At 51.2% G+C, this 22,795-nt stretch overlaps 1 protein-coding gene and 1 long non-coding RNA gene across 2 annotated transcripts in view; one reads left to right on the top strand and one right to left on the bottom strand.

Moving 5' to 3' along the window:
* The window catches only part of Anks6 (ankyrin repeat and sterile alpha motif domain containing 6), a 50,556-nt gene extending 34,586 nt beyond the window's left edge, over nt 1-15,970 (top strand). The window contains exons 13-16 of the mRNA XM_048337737.1: nt 3,917-3,984; nt 7,223-7,339; nt 13,046-13,142; nt 15,480-15,970. Of these exons, the coding sequence (XP_048193694.1) occupies nt 3,917-3,984; nt 7,223-7,339; nt 13,046-13,142; nt 15,480-15,529 (332 nt within the window). The 3' untranslated portion in view covers nt 15,530-15,970. The remainder of the gene's footprint in view (nt 1-3,916; nt 3,985-7,222; nt 7,340-13,045; nt 13,143-15,479) is intronic.
* On the bottom strand, nt 10,982-11,423 carry LOC125345878. Its single transcript, XR_007209809.1, has 2 exons — nt 11,372-11,423; nt 10,982-11,153 (listed from the first exon to the last, which is right to left on the bottom strand). It is a non-coding gene; the product is annotated as an uncharacterized LOC125345878 (long non-coding RNA).
* Nucleotides 15,971-22,795: the final 6,825 nt, after the last annotated feature.

The following is a 22,795-nucleotide window of genomic DNA, read 5'->3' as shown; positions in this document are numbered from 1 at the left end:
TTAGGGTAAGGGTCGTGACCCTGCTTGGCTATGTGTATGAACCCTCCCCTGCCCATCCTTGTCTGCCCATCCCTGTGTCCAGGAGGTGGAAGACGGGGGTCCAATCCCCCTGCCCATGTGGCGTGGGTTCGAAGAGGGAGGGAGGTCCGCAAAGTAAAATGGAAGTGCTAACCAGGTGCCTGTGGCTCACATCTATAATCAATCCTAGCTTCCCAGGAGGCTGAGACCAGAGGACTGAGGTTCAAATCCAGCCAGGGCAGGGAAATCTGTGAGACTCTTATCTTCAATTAACCACCAAAAAAGCTGAAAGTAGCTATGTGCAGAAAACTCAAAGTAGACCCAAGCCTATCACCATGCACCAAGATCAACTCAAAATGGATCAAGGACCTCAGTATCAGACCTGAATCCTTGAAACTACTGAAGGACAGAGTAGGAAAGATGCTAGAACTTATAGGCACAGGAAGGAACTTCCTGAATAGAGTCCCAGGGGCACAACAAATAGGGGAAAGACTCGACAAATGGGACTACTACAAATTAAAAAGTTTCTGCACAGCTAAGGACATAGCCACCAAAACAGAAAGACAGCCAACCATATGGGAAAGGATCTTTACCAGCACAGCAACAGACAAAGGCCTAATATCTGTCATCTACAGAGAACTCAAAAAACTTAAGCCCCTCCAAGCCCAATAAACCAATTAGGAAATGGGCAAAGGAGCTAAAGAGAGACTTCACAAGAGAAGAAATAAAAATGGCAAAGAAACATATGAGGAAATGTTCAACATCCCTGGTAGTAAAGGAAATGCAAATAAAAACAACCCTGAGATACCACCTCACCCCAGTTAGAATGGCCTATACCCTGAACTCAGGCAACAACAAATGCTGGAGGGGGTACGGGGAAAGAGGAACCCTTCTCCATTGTTGGTGGGAGTGCAAATTAGTACAACCACTTTGGAGAACAGTATGGAGCTTTCTCAAAAAGCTCAATATAGACCTACCCTATGACCCAGCCATACCACTCCTAGGCATCTATCCTAAACAGCAAGTCCCAAGATATCAAAAAGACATTTGTACTTCCATGTTTATCACGGCACAATTCACAATAGCCAAAATATGGAAACAACCCAGATGCCCCTCCACAGATGAATGGATCCAAAAAATATGGTACCTTTACACAATGCACGGTCAACATCCAGCACCACACAGCGCAGGGCGGTCAGGCTAGGCCCTGGGCAATGGGCGTAGGTGGCGCAGGACTCAAGGAAGAGCAGACCTCGGGGAACTTGGGGGGGGCTAAGGCATGTGCCAGAGCTCATGTCTGTGTACAGGAGATGAGGTTAAACTTGTTAACCTATATGAACTTACAGTTTCTGTACAGTCTAGTAAGAGGACGTTGACTGTAAGAGAAGATGTGTTGTTAACCAACCTTTTGATCCACTTGACCATTGCCCGTGTCCTTAAGATTGTTTCTGTCCGTGTGACGGGCACACGTGTGAGGAGCCGTGTGTCCTGCCGTGCCCCCTCCCAGCTCCCTCTCAGGGACATCACAGAAACGGACACAAACACAAATCACACAAATCAGGACGCAGCATATTGTTTGGTAGACTGACCAACATAATCCAGACAGTGAGGAAGAAAGCATTAATAGCTTGAAAATGTCTGGTTTGTAGTCACTATACTGTGAACAGCACAGGGTTTGAAAACCATCATCTGATTCAACCCAGGTGTGCATAGGAAGTTCCAGCATCTGTCTTTGTTGTTGTATTTTCTTCCTTGCTCACATCAACACCACTAAGAGCTAACATGCATGTCTGTTATGCAACTGGATGCATTTGGTGAGACTCAGTGGGCTCTGTGGGATTTACACTAAGCAGTGCCGTGTGGTTCGTGAGTATTACTTAGCCACACATAGCACATCCTTCATTGCAGTGAAACCTGAGCCAAGCGCAGTGGCACATGCCTGTAATCTCAGTTCCTCAGGAGGCAAAGGCAGGAGGACTGGGGACTTTGAGGCCAGCCCAGGCCAAGTTTGTAAGACTGTACCTCGAACACAAACCAAAAACAAAAGGACTAGGGCAGAGCTCAAGTGGCAGAGCACCTGTGGCCATGGGTTCAATCCCAGTATGGTGCAGGAGGCCGGCTCTTTTTTGGAGAGCCTGTGGTCTGTTGTTAAGCATCGACAGCATGGGGCAGTGGAGGAGGCAGTGGAGGGAATGGCAGGGGCAGAGGCCTGGCATGGGGCTGGGAAGGTGCAGTGGATTCCGTGTGGATGGGGATTGGATTCTCAGCAACTCTCTGTTCAAAGCCTTCCCCTGTCCCTTAGGCAGGGCCGGCCAGCCATCCTCTCTATCCACCTCCCTTGCTGGTGGCCTTCACCACAGCACACACCATGGTGAAGTGTGGGGTTAGCAGCATGACTTCACCTCCCCCCTGAAGCCAGAGCCAGGCCTTTCTGTACCTCTCTTTCCCTCTGCCGGTGAAGACAGCCATTAGGGCCTGTCTCACCAGCTGGCTAGAAAGAGCAAACCCTGTACCTCCATGTTGAGGGTTCCAAGGTGAGCGTCATCCATCAGTCTTCCCAATGTCCCCCCCCCCCAACCACCTCATGATGGGGTGCTCTCCATCCTACATCCCCAGCATGCATTTGGGCACTTTGCCAGCCACTGCCAACTGTGAAGGGGCAAAAAAGAGGAACTGAGGCCTGCCACTCTCTTCTGTGAATGCATCCACGGCTCCCAGGACCTTTGCACTTACTGTTTCCTGTCCCTGCATGCTGCCATGTGCTCTGCCCCCAGATACCTGCAGAGCTTGCTGCATGTACTGCTTGGGTGTCACCTGTTCAAGGAGACCTTCCCCACTCCCCTCAGTAGAACAGCATCCTCCTGTCCCCCATGTCACCCCCACCCTGCCCCCTCTGTCCTTGCTGCCGTACCCTGGCAGGCTGCATGTAGTCCATCTGTTTGGGTACAGGTTAAGTCTGCAGGGCCTGGTCTGGGAAATCCTTACTGAACCCGTGGATACATATTTCTTCCTGCCCTCCTCCCCTACAAAAAAAAATGCTGCTTTTCTTTTCTTTCTTCCTTTTTCCTTCCTGTTTTCTTCCTTCTTTCCTTCCTCCCCCCCTCCCTCTCTGTCTGTTTTTGATGGTCCTGGGACTTGAGCTCAGTGCCTGGGCACTGTTCCTGACTCTCTTTGTGCTCAAAGTCAGCACTCTACCATTTGAGCCACAGCGCCACTTCATGCTTTGTGTGTGTGTGTGCGTGAGTAGTTGATTGGCGATAAAGTCTCACGGACTTTTCTGCCTGGGCTGGCTTTGAACCTCAATCCTCAGACCTCAGCCTCCTGAGTAGCTAGGATTACAGGCATGAACCACCAGTGCCTGGGCTTGTTTTCATTCTTCATCCTGCCTGCTTTGATCTACATCTTTCTCTGCTTGGGGCCTGTGGCCTCGGCCACCCCACTCAAATGCATCCTTCTAGAAAGCCACAGTATCTACAACCAAGCCACGCCCCCACCCCCGACTCTGTCTACAGACTTCTTCCTGCTTTCTATGTCCTTTCTCAGACAGCTGAGGATCAGGGCCTTGGCCTTGGCAGGGGCGTTGGCTGCAGCTTTGCACGAGGAGGTGGGGGTCTAATCTGGAGCCACGCATCTGACCACTGCCGCCAGGAGCGCCAGCCCTGCCACACTTTGTCCTTGCAGCTGGGGTTTTTGGGGGTGCCAGGGGCTGCCTGGCAGGTGAGCGGTACAGCTGCAGAAGCAAATGCCACATCGCTTTCTGTGCTGAGTTTCTTGTAGAACTGCATGTGAAATAAGATGACCACTGTTAATAGAGCTCTGGAGAGCACTTTTGTCACAGTTTACCAAATTCCAAAATGTTCTCTCTCTCTCTCTCTCTCTCTCTCTCTCTCTCTCAAAGATGAACTGACTGGAATCCTTAAGAAATTATCACTTGAGAAGTACCAGCCCATCTTTGAGGAGCAGGAGGTAAGGGTGGCTCCGTGTGGGGCTGTAGGTCACTGATGTCTTGGTACAGGAGCGCAGGTCTAGTTGTGTACCTTGCGTTGAGGCAGCAGAGGAAGCAGGCCTGGGTTTGTACATCAGCCCAGCACCCTGAGCGCCTGCAGGCCTGTGGTGTGCTTCGTGATCATGGAACTTTGTCACTTTGAGCTCTGATCTTTCTGGAAATGTTTGTGTCTTCCCTGAAAATGGGTTTGGCTGGCAGGCTTAAAAGGGGCCCAGGCAGAGCCTGTGCAGGTGACCCACACATTGTAGGCTTGGGATCACTGGAGGCTAAGCAGAGCCTGTACAGGTGACTCACACGTAGGCGTGGGGTCACCGGAGGCTTCCTGTCCACTTACAAGCACTGAAAGCCAACGTGTAAAATACATGGCTTGGTGGGTGCCAGTGGGTCATGCCTGTAATCCTAGCTACTTAGGAGACTGAGATCTGACGATTGAGTTTCAAAGCCAACCTGGGCAGGAAAGCCCACGAGACTCTTAGCTCCAATTAACTACCCAAAAAGCCAGAAGTGGAGCTGTGGCTCAAAGTGGTAGAGTGCTAGCCTTGAGCAAAAGAAGCTCAGAGACAGAGCTCAGACCCTGAGTTACTAAGACCTGAGAGACCTACTCCTAGGTGTGTCCCTGAGGAAGTGGAGACAGGGCCACACAGAGCCTGCACACAGACATTCACAGCCACAATCTTTCCAGCCCAAAGTGGAAACAGCTCAAATGTGTGTCACCTGGGAAAGGCTAAATAACATCTGCCTCTAGAGAGGGAACAGTGCTTAGCCATTAAAAAGAGAAATACTGGGCTGGGCACTGGTGGCTCACACCTGTAATCCTAGCTACTCAGGAGGCAGAGATCTGGGAATTGCCGTTCAAAGCCAGGCTGGGCAGGAAAGTCCATGAGACTCTTATCTCTAGAAAATGGGAAATGGTGCTGTGGCTCAAAGCGGTAGGGCACTAACCTTGAGCAGAAAGGGCTTAGGGACAGCAACCAGGCTCTGAGTTCAAGCCCCACAACCGACCAGAGAGAGAGAAAGAGAGAGAAATACTGACCCACAGAGAGATCTCTAAGACATTATGCTAAGTGAAAACAGAAACAGTCTCAGAGGCCGTGTTAGGGTCTGGTTCTGTTTATAAGAAGCACCCATCCAAAGAGACAGAAAGCAGGGTAATGGGTGCCAAGGAGTGGGGGAGGGCAGGGTTTCTTTTGGGGGATGGTGGAAATGTCCTAAAACCGAGATTGTTGATGGATACGTAGCTGTGATCAAACCGAAGGTCATGCATCGCATCGTATTATAGATGAGTTACACCTCAGTGACAACTGTCACAAAAGCGAATGTGTTTGCCAGCGGCGCGGGGTGGGGGGTGGGAGGTATCACTGGCTTAGCATGTGAACCCTGTCCTCAGTGCAGAGGCTCCCCCAGAGCCTCCTAGCACCCCCAGCAAGCTGCGGGCGCCTTGAGGCCTTTGTGCCCTGGCTCAGGAGGCGGCTGGGTGGGCGCCTCTCCTCCTTGTGTCCTGACTCTCTCCGCCTGTCCTGACTGTCCTTCCCGCCTCTAGCCATTTCCAAGGGCAGCGAGGATGTTGCCACTCCTGAGAATTCTTTCCTGGTTGCCACCGCCGCTGCTGGTCCCACGCCCCCTCGCCCCTGGCATTCCAGCAGCCTATGGCCCAGCACCCCTCCCAGTGGCCTCCGTTTCCCACGGTGTCCCCCGTCATTCTGACTTTCCCCCCCATCGGTTGGCATGCTACGGTGCCTGCCTGTCCTGGCTCAGAGCGGCTGCCCCGGGCCTGGTGCAGAGAGCTGAGGCGTATTCCCACCACAGCACTCAAGGGTCAGCAGGCAGGGTGAGCAGACATGTTGAGCAGGCTGGGAGGCAGTGCCCAGGGTGGCTGGAGGCCTTTACTCACCCCAGGTAGGTGAGTGAGCGAGTGGGCGAGAGAGACCGTGCTCGATCTGCAGCTGCACAGGTGCCTGCTCTGTGAAAGCCCAGCGCAGCCATGTTCTCCTCGGCAGGATTGCCCTCTGTGAAACTCACCAGCTGGTTGGAACTGGGGGTGTCCCCCCCCATGTGAGGTCACCCCCCCATGTTCCCATGGAGGCTCAAGTGAGAGTTAGCCCATCCATCCCCACTGCTCGGGCCTCTGCCCCACCCCACCCCCAGAGGCCCTGTCCCCCTGCAGGGTCCCCAAGTGCCTGGTGTGTGAATGGCACTGCCCCAGCCCAGCCCTGGGAAAACCCCAGTCGTTATGCGCTCGGCCATCAGATCAGGAAATAGGTTACCACATGTTCTCCTCTTGTCTGAGTGAAACTCAAGAAAAAAGACTCACCATTCGCATCTTTTTACCTGTATTAGAATAGGTCAGATTTGGCTACATGTATTTAAAAAAAAAAAACTATATCTTGATCAAATCGTCCAGGCTCCTTCCGGCTCTCTCCTCCACCATTACTAAGTGTATGGCTCTCGTTTCCTAAGTCAGTGTGGCTTCCAGAGCTCTAGCCATCACATCTGAATTCCACATGCACTATAGAACATGTAGGATCAGAACCTGCCTGGGCAGGGAAGCCTGCTCTCTGTCCGACCCCCTCACTCTCTACTGAGGCTGCAGTTGTCCCATGTGCTGGTGATGAGTATGCTTCCTTCATCCTACCTTGCAGGACAGGGGCCTGTGAGCTTCTCTCCTGGAGTAGAGTCCCAGCTGCCTTTCCAGGCCCAGGCCCAGACCCAGGCCCGGTTCAGGCTGGTCTTGCTTCACCATCAAAAGCAAGCACTGTACAGTGCTTGGACCTGCTGGTTTGGCATCTCTGCCTCCGATCTCCCGTCCCTTCTCTCCTTTCTTGCTTCTGCTTATTTTCTCTATCTTTTCACAGTCTGCACCTCTCTTGCCCACTGGGAGGGAGACCGGGTGAGTACTTCCACGTACCCACACCTTCCGGGGTGGTGTCCAGTGCTGGGACTTGAGCAAGTCCCAACAGAACGGACTTCCCTAGAGGACTTGCGCCGACCCTCTGGCGGCATGGGTTCCCGTCTTGGGGATCGTCCTCACTGTTGTGCTTTAAGGGTCTTCCCATGAGGCCCCATTTGGAAAGCCAGGGGTTGGGCTGGGTGGAGTCAGGAAATGGCCAGGTCTGGGAGGTGGCCAGTCAGGACCAGTCACCAGTGTTTCCGCTGTGTTGGCATGGTGATAGACCCCTCCTCCTCCCCCCCCCCCCCAAGGTGGACATGGAAGCATTCCTTACACTCACCGACGGCGACCTGCAGGAGCTGGGCATTAAGACCGACGGCTCCCGACAACAGATCCTGGCGGCTATCTCCGAGCTGAACGCAGGCAAGGTACTGTCATTCTCAGCCTTCTTTCTTTCCTTGTTGGGACTGCTGAGCCCCTCATGAGGGTCCTGGGCCCATTGTGGCCAATGGACCATGGTCTCACACACTCCGAACCAGGCCCTTAGCACCTCTGTGCCCACCTGTTCCTTTTCCACATCTCTCTCCGCATGGTGGTGGTCGTTCAACTAAAATAAAGCTGTCCCTCTGGGGATGCCAACCCACAGTGTGGGGAGTCACCCTTGGAAGCAGTGGGGGTGCGAAGCCCCATGTTCAGGCAGGCTGGCACCTCGGGCAGGGCCTGCTCGTTCTGAACCTCGCTGTCGTCGCCTGTAGGGTATGGAGATGGCTGCCGGAAGGGTTCCTGGCACCCAGAGCTGTCAATCACTATCATCAATGTGGCCCCACCCATGGTTTTGTCTAATGTTGAATTTCTGCCCATCAGCTTTAAAGCTGAAACAGCAGCAGGAAGGCGCACACACCACAGAGGGCCCCAGGAAGGCTAGGCCTCCTGTCTTGCCCCTGTGGCTTACACTGCCTGACAATTGCATCTTGTCTGGGTGTGAAGATAACCATTGTGGGCATCTCTGCCTTCAACCCTTCCCAGCCTCCAGCTCTTCTTTCCTTCTGTTGAGGCGCTGGTGGCTGTCCCTCGGGCTGATGTCAGGGAGCCTGCCCGCTTTCCTGTTCTCTGCGTATGGCCAGCCTGCGCAGTGTACTAACCAGACGTGCATGGCGTGCTGACCAGACTTGCAGCGCCAGCAGCAGATAACTATTGCTACGGCTCTTTATCATTCACAAGTCACTCATACACCAGTGCTCATGGCAGCGTCCGGGGCAGGGGTCCTCACACCCGCTGGGTCTGGCTGAAGAGGCAGCAGAGGCTTAGGTTGGAGGGAACCCCTGGCCTTGGGTAGGCAGTGGCCCCCAGCTTCCAGACCAGCACTGCTTCTGCTCTGCTCTTAGACATGGAGCCCGGAGGAGGGAGTAGGCGGCAGCTGCTCCATCACTAGAGTTAGGCAGGGCATCGCCCAGAGAACTGATGTCCAGGGTTGGCTGGCAAGGGTGGCTCGGCCCCCGGCCATCACCCGTTCCCACACAGGAGAGAGCCCTCGGCATATCTGCCCTGCCAAGGCGGTGTGGGAATGTTGCGAGTTTACCCCACAGGAGGCTATCGGTCTTTATGCACTCTGGAACCTTCTGTGACCTTCCTTTCAGAATCATCAGTCCAACTCCCTGCTTAGTCTGGGCCTCACATCGTGCAGAAGGGACAGCTGTTGGTGGTCCTTCCTGGGACCCCAGCTCCCACTAGCTCCCCCCGGGATACCTGCCACACCTCTGCAGTACAGAACCAAGGGGGCTGCCCAGTTCCACTCAGGTTCTTCCCGCGGGTGGCCCCATCCTCCCACACTGGGCCATCTCACGCAGCACCTGGGGAAAGGGCAGGACAGGGCCCCTTCCTGGGGAAAATAGAGCCAGGTAATGTCACAGCATGCGGTAGAGAAAATGTGTGCTAAAGTTGAACATGATAAAGGGTCAATCTTAATGACTGCCCAGGCTACAAGTGGCTCTCAGAGCCCTGAAGATGCCCTCGGCCTCAGCCACTCAGGGGCCCGCCTTGCCTGGCCTTGCATCCAGGCCTCCTGCCTCTGACTGCTGTGGAGCGGGAGCTCCTCCTCAACATCACACAGGCCTTTGCTCGGGCCACTCAGGCTTTGCCAGGACTGCATCAGTGTGGCTCAAGAGAACACAGACACCAACACAGGCTTTGCTCACCCACCAATGCCACAGCACGCAGGGGCTATGGAAACACAAGGAACATTCTAAAGAAACGAAATGGGTGCCAGGCACCACTGGTTCACTCACACTTTTAATCCTAGCTACTGTGGAGGCTGAGATCTGAGGATCAAGGTTCGATGCCAGCCTGTGCAGGAAAGTTTGTGAGACTCTTTTATCTCCATTTAACCACCCAAAAGCCACAAATGCAGCTGTGGCTTAGGTGGTAGAGTGCCAACCTTGAGCAAAACAGCCAAGGGACCGCGTCCAGGACCTGAGTTCAATCCCTGGTACTGGCATACGAAAGGAAGGAAGGAAGGAAGGAAGGAAGGAAGGAAGGAAGGAAGGAAGGAAGGAAGGAAGGAAGGCTGGTTCTGAGGGAAATGAGGGGGGGGAACAGAAATGTTCAACGTGCTTTTCGTGCAAGAATCTTTTGGCTATCTGTATGTGCTTGGCACAGGTGGTAATAAAAATGCATTTCTTACACAATCAAGAAAACATTTAGGGAAAAAAACATATGAGCATTGTGGCCTAAAAAAATAAATATTGATCAGGAAGCTAGCTCTCAAATAATGGAATATCAGCAATTAGAGCAGGCACAGTATCATTACCAGAGTGCTGTGGACCCTCCACCTGTAAGCCAGGAAACCACCAGGCAGGCCCACCCCCATTTCCGAGTTGTAGTATGGGCTTGAGTCTTCAAGTTAGTTTAGTGTTTTCAAATGGGGTATGCATTACAGGTAAACCAGAAACTGCTCAGTTAGGGCCGTCCTTACTCAGTCCTGTGCCAATGTTTCCTTCTGTTTCCCTTCTTGTGATTGCCATTTTACTAAGTTGGTGCAGTACCAAAAGAGATTTTTTTTTTAACAATGGTGAACATTTTTTTTTTTTTTTTTTTTTTTTTTTGGCCAGTCCGGGGCCTTGGACTCAGGGTCTGAGCACTGTCCCTGGCTTCTTTTTGCTCAAGGCTAGCACTCTGCCACTTGAGCCACAGCGCCACTTCTGGCCATTTTCTGTATATGTGGTGCTGGGGAATCGAACTCAGGGCCTCATGTATATGAGGCAGGCTCTCTTGCCACTAGGCCATATCCCCAGCCCCAATGGTGAACATTAAAAAAAAAAATATCCTTCAATAGTTTTTCTGAGAGGTTTCAATTCAACATGTCAGTTTATGAGTACAATGTGTTTTGATCAGTATCACCCCATCATTCTCCCACATCTCTCCCCACCCCACCCTGACTCCACGTTCACACATGGTCATTGAATGTGATGACTGCGTTCACCACCCTCCCCCTCCCCTTGGCCCCGCCCCCACTGGCCACACATGTTCCACAGCTTCCTAGTTTCCATTTTGTTAAACTGTAAGTTGTTCAAAGGGGTAACAACATCATTGGAATCCTCCCATGTGTATACTGTACATTAGTGAACATGCATGGAAACAGCCCAAAGGCCCTTTATGGACAAATGGGTGGAGAAAATGGGATATGCGTGTGTGTGCATATATATATACCTGTACATACATATGTATATATGTACGTACACACGTGTATGTACATGTATACACGCCTGCGTGTGTGCATACATTCATGTGTATGTGCGCATGTCCATACATGCAATGGGATTGTACTCACCCATCAGGAGGAATGACCTGTCATCTGGGGAGAAATAGATAGGCCTGGAAAAGATCATGTGAAGTGAAGTAAGTCAGTCTCAGGGAGACAAAGGGTACCTGTTTTCTCCTATGAGAAACCACCATCAACCCATCACCTAGGGCGTTGCCCAGGCCAACGCCCACGCCGATGCTGTTCCCTTTGAGGCAGATTCCTTACTTACTTGTAGCATGTTATGCATAAATTGCTTGGGTTTTTTATTTTATTTTAACATGGCTGAGATAAATTTGGACCTATAATTTTACATCCTGCTTTCTTTGTTGAACATGAAATCTACACAACTATCTATATAACTAAGAACTCTTTGGGGGGAGTTTGTTGTTGTTTCTTGAGGTTTTTTTTTTGTTTTTTTTTAAGCAGAATCTCACTGTCTCACACTCTTTTTTTTTTTTTTGGCCAGTCCTGGGGCTTGGACTCAGGGCCTGAGCACTGTCCCTGGCTTCCTTTTGCTCAAGGCTAGCACTCTGCCACTTGAGCCACAGCGCCACTTCTGGCCGTTTTCTGTACGTGTGGTGCTGGGGAATCGAACCCAGGGCCTCATGTATACGAGGCAGGCTCTCTTGCCACTAGGCCATATCCCCAGCCCCTGTCTCACACTCTTGATCCTTTCATCTGAGCCTCCTGAGTGCTAGGATTCAGGCATGCACCACCATGCCTGGCAGAATTCTTTTTAATATAATAAATTTACATAGATGTGCTTAAATTAATTTTTTCCAAATTAATTTTGGAATTCCCTCTAGTCCGCTAGCCGGATACCCAGACTTTGTGGAAATAGTACTACAGCAGACAACTCTGGCGAGTTTTCCTGAGGGTAGACTTCTAAAACAGGCCCCTCAAGTCAGAGAGCCAAACTCAAGTCTTTGCTAACCCTGATACTGACAGCCTCTTCTTAGTTATTATAATAACAGGCTCAAAAGAAAACAACCCATGCCCTTGACTTTCATTTACATTTCTTTACATACTTGATGTGTTGAACCTTTTTCCCCCCTGCAGTTAATGGCCATTTGTTATTTTCCTTTGGGGACTTCCTAGGCTGAACTGTGCAAACTCAATGATTCTTCCAGAGCAATTATCATCATCTTCAGTCGGGCAGATGGTGGGGGAGGGGCTAGTTTATGGCTTAAATCGCCAGCAGCTCCATCCTAACGTTAGCAAACCCCAACTTCCCTAACCCATTTCTCAGACAAGTAAGGCTGTAGGTGGCACTTAATAATAAAGCCACTGTCATCCCTCAGTGTACGTGGCCTTCACCCTCTGCAACTTGCCGTGGGCCGTCCCGTTCATCACTCAGGTTGAGCTCCCTAGCAGCCACGGATGGTCAAACTGCCCCATTTCATACACACAGGAGCTCAGCCGAGCCAGGGGTGGGGCGAATATCAGGTACCACCTGCCATCACTGGAGGGCAGAACTCCAGGTACCCCGCCCCACCCCCCACCCCCGCCCCCAGTCTGGAGATCCATGTGGATGACTCACGGTTATTCTCAAGGACCAGCATACAGGGAGAGTCTTTACTGTCCTTTCAGTGCCCCTTGGGGGTAGGGAGCTCATGAAATGAAGGAAAAGGAAGTTTGAAGTTTGGGCTCATTTCATGGACAGGTCTTACTCCTAGGAGAGGAGAATCTGCCTGAGGTGACAAGTTTTTAATTTGCTTGTATTCCAACCATATGTTTTTCTCATTCATGTTCAGTGTACCCTGTCTTCCCCCGAGGGCAGGGCCTGTCTGTCTCCTGGTTCCTCCCAGGCCCCAGGGCAGCAGCGCCCACCTGGGGTGCAATTGCTGCCCCCATTATACACCCAAGGAGACCAATACCCAGAGACATTAAGTATCTTATCCAGGTTCCCGCACCTTGCAAAATGGGAGAGATGGGATTGGAACCCAGGCTGTCTGATTCCTGTCTGTTCTTGGCCTTTGTGTACTGACACCTGCCATCCAGACATGTCCACCTAAGATTTTATCACAGAACCAGGAAGATGTGGAACCTTTGCCTCAGCCCAGCTGCACCTCATTCCTCTTTGCCCGGGAATTGGAACCCCACACCCAGAAGCCTCTCCAGCACTGACAGCACTGACATTGTGGATGCTGGGGGAGCTTCTTACTTAGTCATTTTTTATGAAACTCTTTCAATTAGATCACTTTATTTCCCCCAAGACACCCATGGGTTTTTTTTTTTCAAGTATGAGTTGTATATTAACAACACTGTGTCAATTGAATTAATGGTTAAAAGATTTAACAAGACTTTCTGTGTCTGTTTTCAATTTCCTCCACAGGGGCGTGAGAGACAAATTCTACAGGAAACAATTCACAACTTCCACTCTTCCTTTGAGAGCAGCGCCAGCAACACCAGAGCCCCGGGCAACAGGCCCTGTAGGTGATCCTCTGGCATACCACCTGCGTGAGCCCCCTGAGCCCCCTCCCCCTGCAATAGCCAGTTCCAGGCAGAACCCGGAAAAAAGCCATTGCACCCCCCTGGGCCCCGCCTACTGTCCCTCCTCCCCGCCCTCCCCCCCCCCCCCCTCCGCCACTGGGAACATCAGTTTGTGATGCTTGGTGCCAAAACCAATTGGCATTTGTAGGAACTGGGTCTTCCCTAATAGTCCAGTTAGCATGTGCTCCCAGTTGGCAGTCCACGTGCTCCCAGTTGGCACGTGGCTTCACACAGTGACTCAGGACCCCTCACTCCTTTCCTCTGGTGCCCTACATCCCTGGGACCCTCAGAATTTCGGCTTCTGCCTCGAAGAAGGGAAAGGGGTAGTGGAAGCAGACCACATAGCCACTTCTCAACTACCCTGCCCCGAGCTGACACATACGTAAACCCCTGCTTACATTCTGCTGGCCACTGCATGTCACCTGCCCTCACCTGGAAGCAAAGGGGCTGGGCAATGTCTTTTCCACTGGCTTTCCAGCAACCCCCTAAACACAGAGTAAGGTGAGCATTTCGGGATTGGTAGAAAATTAGCCCTCCCCACCACATCTTGCCTTAAAGCCTTGAACTCATTCCTCATGTCCCAGTCACCTCCCAGGTAAAGCCTTTCTGTACCCTTGCACTCTGGGTCCCTACGTACTTTCTGTGTAAACGCTCCTGCTCTTCACTCCATGTGTTGAATGCATTTTTCTTCACTGCAAAGGCAGTCATGTGCAGAGGAGACGAGAAGGGGTCCTCATCATGGATCTCCTACCTGGCCTTCCTGTAGGGTAGAGTATAGGGCAAGATGAGGCTCAGGGCTCCCTGTCATGTCACATTCTGGACTGTATGTAGGCAGACAAGATAGACAGGAGCTTTATATTGTGGAAGGACTTTGGGGTAGGCATCTGGGAAATGATGGGGAGAATCGCATCTTCCCCTTCCTCCCTGCATTCCAATGGCCCCAGAGCTGCTTCTCTAAGGCACTTGGTGTCCAGAGCTCTGGGTCTTAATGACCCCTTCCTGGAACTCTTCTTGCCTACAGGACCCCAGCCTGCCTCTGGAATGCTACTCCCCTCTACAGGCAGTGTCTCCCCCGAGTTCCATGGCCTGGTACCCCCTGGGACAGTTGCACAGGTCTTAATGATGGGGTGGTGTGTGTGCTCAGAGAGTTTTGGCAGACTGGGGGAACACCAAGCTGCATGCTGCCCTCACTGCAGAGGCTCTTGGCACCTTCCACACATTTGGTACCTTCAATACCTTCACAGGGCCACGAAGCTTCTAGCATTTGCACATTTGTCTTATATGGTGCTCTTGCAAAACTGGTGGGCCTACACACCACTGGGGAAACCCTGCTTCTGTGGGGACAGTGGCATCCAGGGGACCTGACCCCTGGAAGCAGGCAGGGGACATTCAGGGCTTAGGTCAGGCCAAGGGCCCTTAGGAAGCAGCTCCCCAGAGGAGGCAGTGGGATAGCAGGGTGAGGGAATCCCCTGAATTGGAGATGAGGCCTCTGTCCGGCAGGGTGAGGGCATTGTGTTCCAGCAGCCAAGCTGCGTCCCACTACTGAGTGCTAGGGGTCCCAGCCCTGCTGGCCTGCGAAGGCTCCTGCCACCTCGCTCCAGCAGAGGCCAGCAGGCTTTCTGTTCATGCATCGCTTATCATGGTGCCCCAGCCTCAGGCCCGCGCTGCACCATTCTCCCAGCCCTCCAGAGCCACAGTCTTAGAGAGAAGATGGGCACACGGGAAGGACAGTGAGCGAGAGGCTTCTCACGACACCAGTATGCAGAAGCAAGGGGCAGGGTATGGGGACAATCTTCTCTGAGGGCTCAGGCTTGGCTTGGTTAGCCTAGGAGGAGAGCTGGAGCTACTTCTAAAGGCAAGTGTGGGCACAGCCACAAGTGGGGAGGAGAATGGGTACCCAGGCCAGGAATAACGCCGTGAAGGCAGAGATTCCCTACGTGGACTATCCATCAAGGGGCAGGAGGAAGCTAGGCACTTTTTCCCCCCCGATTTTCTGTAAATAATGGTGTTACCCTAGAACTAACCGGATATAGAGTGAGACCTAGCTTGGTTTTGGCTCAGCCACTTCCTGGATAACCAGGCATGCATCTTCATCTCCTCAAGCCTTGTGTTCCCTTCTGGTTACCAGGGGATAGATACATAGCCCTCCCCAAGGTGGGAACCAGATGAAGAATAGAAAGCCCTTCCACCCTGGAGCAATGCTGATTGGAAGGGTCTCAAAGACAGTCCCATGTTTTAAATCTCTCCCTCTCGTTTTCTTACCTGTTCCAACCTAGCCATGGCCGGATGGGTGAGGCCAGAAGAAGCCGCTTCCAGCAAGAGGTAACAGCAAACAACTGACATGGTTCTGTAAGCATTGGAGCCCTGAAGACACAAGGGCCAGCCAGGGGTCTCCCTGTCCTCCTGTGTGCCAGACATGGGATCTTGCAGCAAACGGAGCAGAAAGAAATCATGGGAGCTGATTCAGCAGAGTGGGCAGGAACCCCTTTCATTTGCTTCTGTCTTGGAGCTACCCAAAGATGTATGGGCCAGGCCTTGGGATGGTGGCTGCAGACATCTGCCCTGAGCTGGGCTTCCAAGGAAGCCCCACTGCAGGGCCCAGGACCTTCCTGAAAAGGTGGCTTCTGCAGCCCAGATGAAGGGGGCATCCATGGAGTACTCTGCTGTGGCCGTCCCAGTCTGTTTCAAGCAAGTTAACGTCATCTTGCTAACCAGGGCATCCTGTTGAACACAGAAGAGACTGGATGTTCCTCCACCTAATAAAGTTGGAGCCTGATTCTGCAGCAATGGGCGGGGGGGGGCGGGGGTATGCAGGGTGCAGGGAGTGAATCTCCTTGCAGGGGAGCTGGGTGCAGGACGCCTTCTTTCATGGAGGATTTTGTGCTTGTGGTCCAGATGTTTCCTGAAGGCTCGCTGGCCCCAGGAGAAGCAGGGTTCCCCTAAGAGCAGACTTCGAGCTGGACTCAGTTTAAGCTCAGCAGAGAAGCCAGATCTAAATAGACAATGGCTCACCAAAGCTTGGGGGTGACAGACAGGAAATGTAGCCATGGTAGAGAAGAGCCCACTCTGAGCCCTCCTTGGGTCAGCCATTGGAGTGGAGCTAGCATAGTGAACAGAAAGAAACTACAGAACATTTCTCTCTGGGGCTTCTGTGATCATCCTTGGGGAGGCTGCTGGTGACTGAGAAGACCACTATCCACTGGTCAGAGACCAGGACGCCATTTTGCTCTAGCCCCGTGGAGCTGGTTTCCACTGCCTTTCAGCAAACATCTCTTATTATATTATTGGTTGTTTCCATGCAGGGACTTGATGCTTCCAGTTTCATTTGCCAAACTGCTTCTATTAAACAGTGATGAGTTCTAGCTCCTCATTTTGTGCTCATCAGTGGTATAAATGCTGCCCGGGTTTTCTCTAGTGTAGCTTTTAAGGGGTGAATCCCTGGGCTGCTGGATGTTTGTTTTTGTGAGTCACCTTACCTTGTCTCCACAGTTACCCAGAGAGACAGTTCTAACACTCCTGTCGGTTTGGTGAGTGTGGCACACCAGTGGGCACCAGCTTTGTCAAGGTCAAACACGGCTAACAAGTTCTTCTTTGGTTCGAATGCAGGTCTCACCTCAGTCTACATTCCCTTCATGTTGTCTTGCTGCCTGTCAGCAGGAGTAACCCAGCCAGTGACAAAACAAGCAAATGACACTTTGCTAGTTAGGCCATGCAGCTCCTTCCTTCGTGGGAGGGGTATGTGGTGTGCTATAAATAGCTTGGAGGTTCTCTTTTGTTTCCATCAAGAATCCCACTTTGTCCTTGATCTCTGATTTCAGTACCTCCTGTTGGCAGGCTCTGCCATGAGGAACATTAAGAAAACCAAAGTGTGCATTGAGACTGGCAAGGGGCCCTTTCCCCCCATGAGCAGGAACACTGGGAGGGGAGGTCTTCCCAGGTGGGCACAGAGGTTAAGTGAATAACAGTGGACAAGACAGGTACACCCAGATGCCAGGATGAAGTGGAAGCAAGAGGAAAGAAAAACATGAGGCAGGTGTTTGTTCTCAGTGTTCATTTTATAGTGCCATCTTTGACGCTAACCAAGTCCTTCCTAGTTCAGGAAGAGTGCCATGCAGTGATGGTAGGTATGTGTAAAGGGGGGGAGGGGTTGCTGCTGTTTTTGTTTTTTTTTTCTTATTGGTGGGTGAAGTCTACAAGTCTGGCCTCTTGTGAGCCTCCATCCGCTCTGTGGCTCTCTGACAGACTAAAGAAGGAAGCAGTTCTTCAATAAGTCAAACATGGAATGGCCACATCACCAACCCAGCAGGTCCACCCTTGGCCATGTACCCAAAAGGATGGAAGATAGGCACTTGTAGAAGAGCTTGTGTGTAAATGTGTAGAGACAACCTGATGCCGTCCCCGGGTGAATGAATTCACGATATGTTCTGTCCACAGAATAAACCTGCACAGCTCTAGGCAGGAATCGAGTCCCATCACCTGGTTCAGCCTGGGTGAACCCTGAAAACACACACTAAGGGAGAGAGCACACACATTGCTTGACTCCTTTGATTAGAATGCCCACCATCGGCAACACAGAGATAGAAAGCTGGTGGGCAGTTGTTGGGCTGGATTGGGAGAATGGTCCAACTGGCCTCCCAGCCCTCTGCCATCAGTCTTGTTTATCTCTGCCTCACCCTTCATGTGAGCAGTCTACCCGTTCCAGGTCTTCCTCTCCCTGCCATGTGCCTCATCAGCCAGAGAGATCTAAGTGCACTTAAGGTCTCAAGCCAGGATCCTCAAAACCTAGCACAGAAAAGTGAGTGATATGGGGCCATCTTTTCCAGCCCCCCTTGCAAGGTAGGGATGTTCTCTGGGCCCTCTGTTACCTCTGGGCTCCCCACCTTGTCCCTGTTTGTCAGATTCCTGTTTGCTGTTTAGACATGATGCCGGCTGCTGCCTGCTCCATCCACTCTTTCTGCCACTGCTCTTTCCGGGGAGTAATTGTCTCCACTTCCAACACAATGAGAATCATTCCCGGCAAATGAGTGTTTGCAGAAGCGTGGTTGGCATGGACACCATTCACTGGTCTATCTCCCAAGCCTCCAAAGGCCCAGCCTGGGTCCTTACTGACCCTTGTGACTTCCAACCAGGCTCATGTTCCTCTCCTGTGGCTGGGCCTCACACAGCCTGCAAGCCAGCCTCTATCTCCAAGTCCTCCACTAGCCCCACTAGCTCTACAACGAGCTAGTGTGTGTATGTGGCTGGGGGGAGGGGGGGAACCAGCAGGAATGAGGGGCCTAGAGACCAGGTGCTGGTGGCTCATCCTATAATCCTAGCTACTCAGGAGGCTGAGAGCTGAGGATCCCTGTTCCAAATCCACCTGGGCAAACACATCAGAGAAGCCTTTATCTCCCATTAACCAGTAAAAAGCCCATCATGGTGGTATACCTTGAATGGTTGAGCACTAAAAAGTCAAGTGAGAGCTTGAGGCCTGAGTTCAAACCCCAGTAATACCAGCCAAAAAAAAAAAAAAAAAAAAAAAAGGATCCAGACTATATTGGCTGGCTTCATGAGTTAGGCGACAGGGTAAACTGACCTCTGAAAATACTCAGAAGATGGGGGGAGCCTGGGCCTTCCCAGCCAGTCTGTGTGAGGCCCTGGGGTGCTATGTGAGGGCCATAGCTAAAGGTTTACCTCAGGCATCACAGAGGCTGGGAGTGGCACTGACGGCACTGGGGGAAGCCCCTTTCAGCCCCCAGCACAGCCAAGGCTCTGTCTCCACTGGAATAATCACTGTTGTGTGGCTCCAGGGACAGGCCTGGGGAATAAAGCTGGCATGAGCTGTGCAGGAAATGCTCTCCATGGCAGCTGATGTTCTTGTCATTTGTCTCTCCCTGTTAGGTGAGGGTCAGGCCACGTGTCTGTCAGCAGCCATGGTGCTGCTCAGCACAGCCGCGCTGACCACCCGCAGCTAGAGGCTGCCCCAGGAGCTGGGCGAGAAATCTGTGACAAGGGCCAGCAATGGATGCACCAGCCAGATTGATAACAAGAATAAATGGAAAGTATTTGTTGATTGGATAGCAATTAACTTAAAGCACATAATTCAGTTTGTAAACCACAATCATATAAAGAATACAGAGCGAAGAGAACTGGCAGGGAGAAGGCACAAGGTACAGATCTCTATTTTTGTGGTACTAGGATTGAACTTGGGGGCCTTATGCTTGCTAGGCAGGTGGCTCTACCAGCCCCTTTTTGCCTTGCTTGTTTTCAAGCTTTGTACCTGGGCCATCCTGAGCTGTAATCCTATTCGTGCCTCTCTTATTAGAGAAGCAGGGACACACATCATACTCGGCCATTGGTTGAGATGATGTCTCCAAAGCATCTTCTTTTTAAAACCTGGACTGGCCTTCAGCCATGGTCCTATCCCCATTTCTGCCTCCCAAGTAAGCCAGAATCACAGGCTTGAGCCACTGCACCTGGCACACGAAGACTTTTTACAGCCATTGTAGAGCTCTACTTTGATCTACTTTATAGCATGAGCTTAAACATGACATTCTTCAGACACACTGGCTTTCTTTGATGTGTGTGCTGGCACTGGGGCTTGAACTCAGGGCCTGGGTGCTGTCCCTGAGCTGTTTCCCTCAAGGCTGGCACTCTACAAGATGAGCTCCACTTCCAGGTTTGTGGTAGTTAATTGGAGATAAGAGTCTCACAGACTTCCTTACCCAGGCTGGTTTCAAATTGTGATCCTCAGATCTCAGCTTCTTGAGTAGTTATGATTACAGGCATGAGCCACTGGTGCCCAGCCACACTAGCTTTTTGAAAATCAAGTTAATGTTTATTTTTAAAGATTTCTAGCCTGTCACTAGTGGCTGCTAGGGGGGTGGCTGTGCATGATGAATCTTTCATAACACTCATGGAGTGATTCCTTAGCTGCAGCTTTGGTGTCCCCGGGACATTTAAAAGGAATGCAGGCCCTACCTGGTCCCCAGAGAACGTGCTGGCACACTGCAGCTGGAGAAGTGGTGCACTAATTTGATGACACATGGCTGCTCGTGAGCACTGCCATCCAGGTGCCTCTTACATGGGGAGATGGACTACAAAAGCAGAATGGATATGTGGATGGCTGACAGATAGTGAGGGGAGAGCTTGGGGCTCAATGTCCCTGGGAACCCAGTGAGCACTTAGTCACACAGGCATACATATTTTAATTTTCCCTTCCATCCAGAGGCCCATCGTTTCTGCCCACTTTTCCAATACTGGTTTTAGAAACTGGCTTTGCTAAGAAGCACTGAGTTCTCACTCAAACCTGCAAATATCCAAAGGTTAACTGGAAGCAGGATAAAAACTTAACATCCCTGCCTCCATTTTACATCTGTCTCTTTACTCTGGGTCTCTCTCTCTCTCTCTTCTACAATCACCTTGAGTTCCAGGAAGTACAGTGTTGGTCAATAATATCTTTACAATGGGTGGCCAAAGCTTCTTCTCCCAAGGAAAGAAACAGCAGAACCATAGGATCACACCCCTCCCCCACCCAAGACAAAACAACGAGGCCATACCCTGAAGCAGGAGGAATCATATCATGGGTAGCAGATACCCCTCCCCCCCAAGTGATTACAGTGGTAATAACCTCTCTGGAACCCTTTGAAGAACCAGAACTAAGTTAACAGTCAATCAGGCCCCGTTTTGACCAGAACTATGTAATTATGTTCACATCTATCATCCTGCTCTAATTCTTCCTCTATGTGAGCCTAAAGCTCATATCTGAGCCTTAACAATAGGCTGACATGCTTTCTTTGCCCTATCCTACAGCATCCCAATACCACACAATAATCTCCTTTCTCTGCCCTTCACACTATTTTTTCATGTTGAGGTGAATAGCCTAACATGAATAGCTGGACCTGACAGTGGGCGATTGGTTTAGAACTGTAAGTTACAATGAAGAGAGAGCAACCCACAGACAAGTAACTTGCCTAAAGATGTCACACCTTGATCCAGACCAGTTTACATGTAGCATGGACCACTTAGGGAACCTTAAGCTCAGAGGATGATGCAGAAATCATCAGAGTTAGATTCAGGCTTTGCCAACACCAATGAATACAAGGCAGAGCTGATCATATCACTTCTGAGGTCTTGATTTTTCTGTCTGTGAAATGGAGGGAGAACAAATGCCATCTGACTAGGCTGCAGCAAGGAGTAAATGAGGTACTAAAGGCAGGAGTGTGCTGTAAACTGTAAAGTGCTATGTACAGGTACTTAGTGGCTTTGTTCTCCAGGGACCCTGACTCCAGAGTGGAAGAGGAAGAAGCTTGGAGAAGGAGGAAGTAGCAGTAGGTGGAACTTCAGGGTTGTCATGGGAACCGAAGCTCTGAGGCTGATCAAGGCTGGAAATACCATCTGGTTTGCAACACCAAAAAGCCTCCACTCACACTGGACTTATTTCTGTAAACAGCAGAATTAACAGCATCCTCCAACAGCTACGTCAGCCCAGAGCAAGCAAGATTATTTGTCATTCACCTGAATGTCCGTGCCAGTGCTGGACAGAGCCCCTTACGAGCTCTTTGCTCACAAGCTGTCACATCGAGAAAAATGTGGACAAGCCACTTAGTAAACCTGAGATGTCATGGAAGACAAAAACCCACCTGCAGCCCCCACCCATCCTAGTCTTTGCAAGTAAGATTGGTGACAGCAGTCAGGATGCCTTGAATCCCAGTTCCATGCCACAGTCAAAGCAGTATCCAAGTCATGCTTGACAAAAACACATCCAGAAAGAGATGGTGCTCACCTAAGGTCACACAGCAGCTCAGTGACAAAACTGAGACTTGTACCCATGTCTCTCAAAACTGCATCTGCTCTTACGTGTCTTTGTCGGCTGCATCTCTCTCTGATATTTGTCCCAGCATCGTGGTGCTGCTCCTCCGGAGACAGCAGGCTTGGGATTTCTGGGACTCCCCGTGGGCCTCATGAGACAGCAGTGAGTCCCACACCCCCCAAGGATCTGATGCGAGAGCTGGCATTTCTGGGTGTTTTGTTGGAAGAAACAAGGTTTTCGTAAACCACATGGGCTGAAATGAATGAGGATGGAAATCAGAAAACAAGAAGGCTATGCCCTTATGTTTCCAAAGATCTAGAAGAATATCCCAGCCTCACTACAGTCCCCAGTGTATCAGAGTTCTCACCACAGGGGCTGCTAAGAATCATGTAAGCCGAACCACTGGGGATGTTGGCACAGGAGGCCAGCTGTGGTGCTGGCCGGCCTTGCTTGCCCTCTCTGAGCCTACTTTCCCAGAAGACAAGTTCAATGCAATCCCTTGTCTTTGAGACTCCTTCCAGCTCTGACATTGTGCGATTTGATAACTATGTTCTAAGAAGAAAGGGAAAGGCAACCCATTGCTCCTGGAGGCCTTGTTCATCAGCTGGGCATGACCTGAGCTAGGAGATATTAACTGTGAGCCTTTCAGATCCCTGCCCACTGGGATCTGTGAGTTTCCTGGGAATGAGGCTTAGGGGATTATGATCAATAGGGTATTAAACAAAGGAAGGGGGCATCTGAGACCACTGTCCTGAAACAACTCCAGGTCCTCTAGTTTGAACTGTCCAGAGGATGGCTATG

This window comes from Perognathus longimembris, chromosome 1 (assembly GCF_023159225.1).
Source record: "Perognathus longimembris pacificus isolate PPM17 chromosome 1, ASM2315922v1, whole genome shotgun sequence".
NCBI classification, from domain to species: Eukaryota; Metazoa; Chordata; class Mammalia; order Rodentia; family Heteromyidae; genus Perognathus; species Perognathus longimembris.
This window is presented reverse-complemented; position numbering and strand designations above follow the sequence as displayed.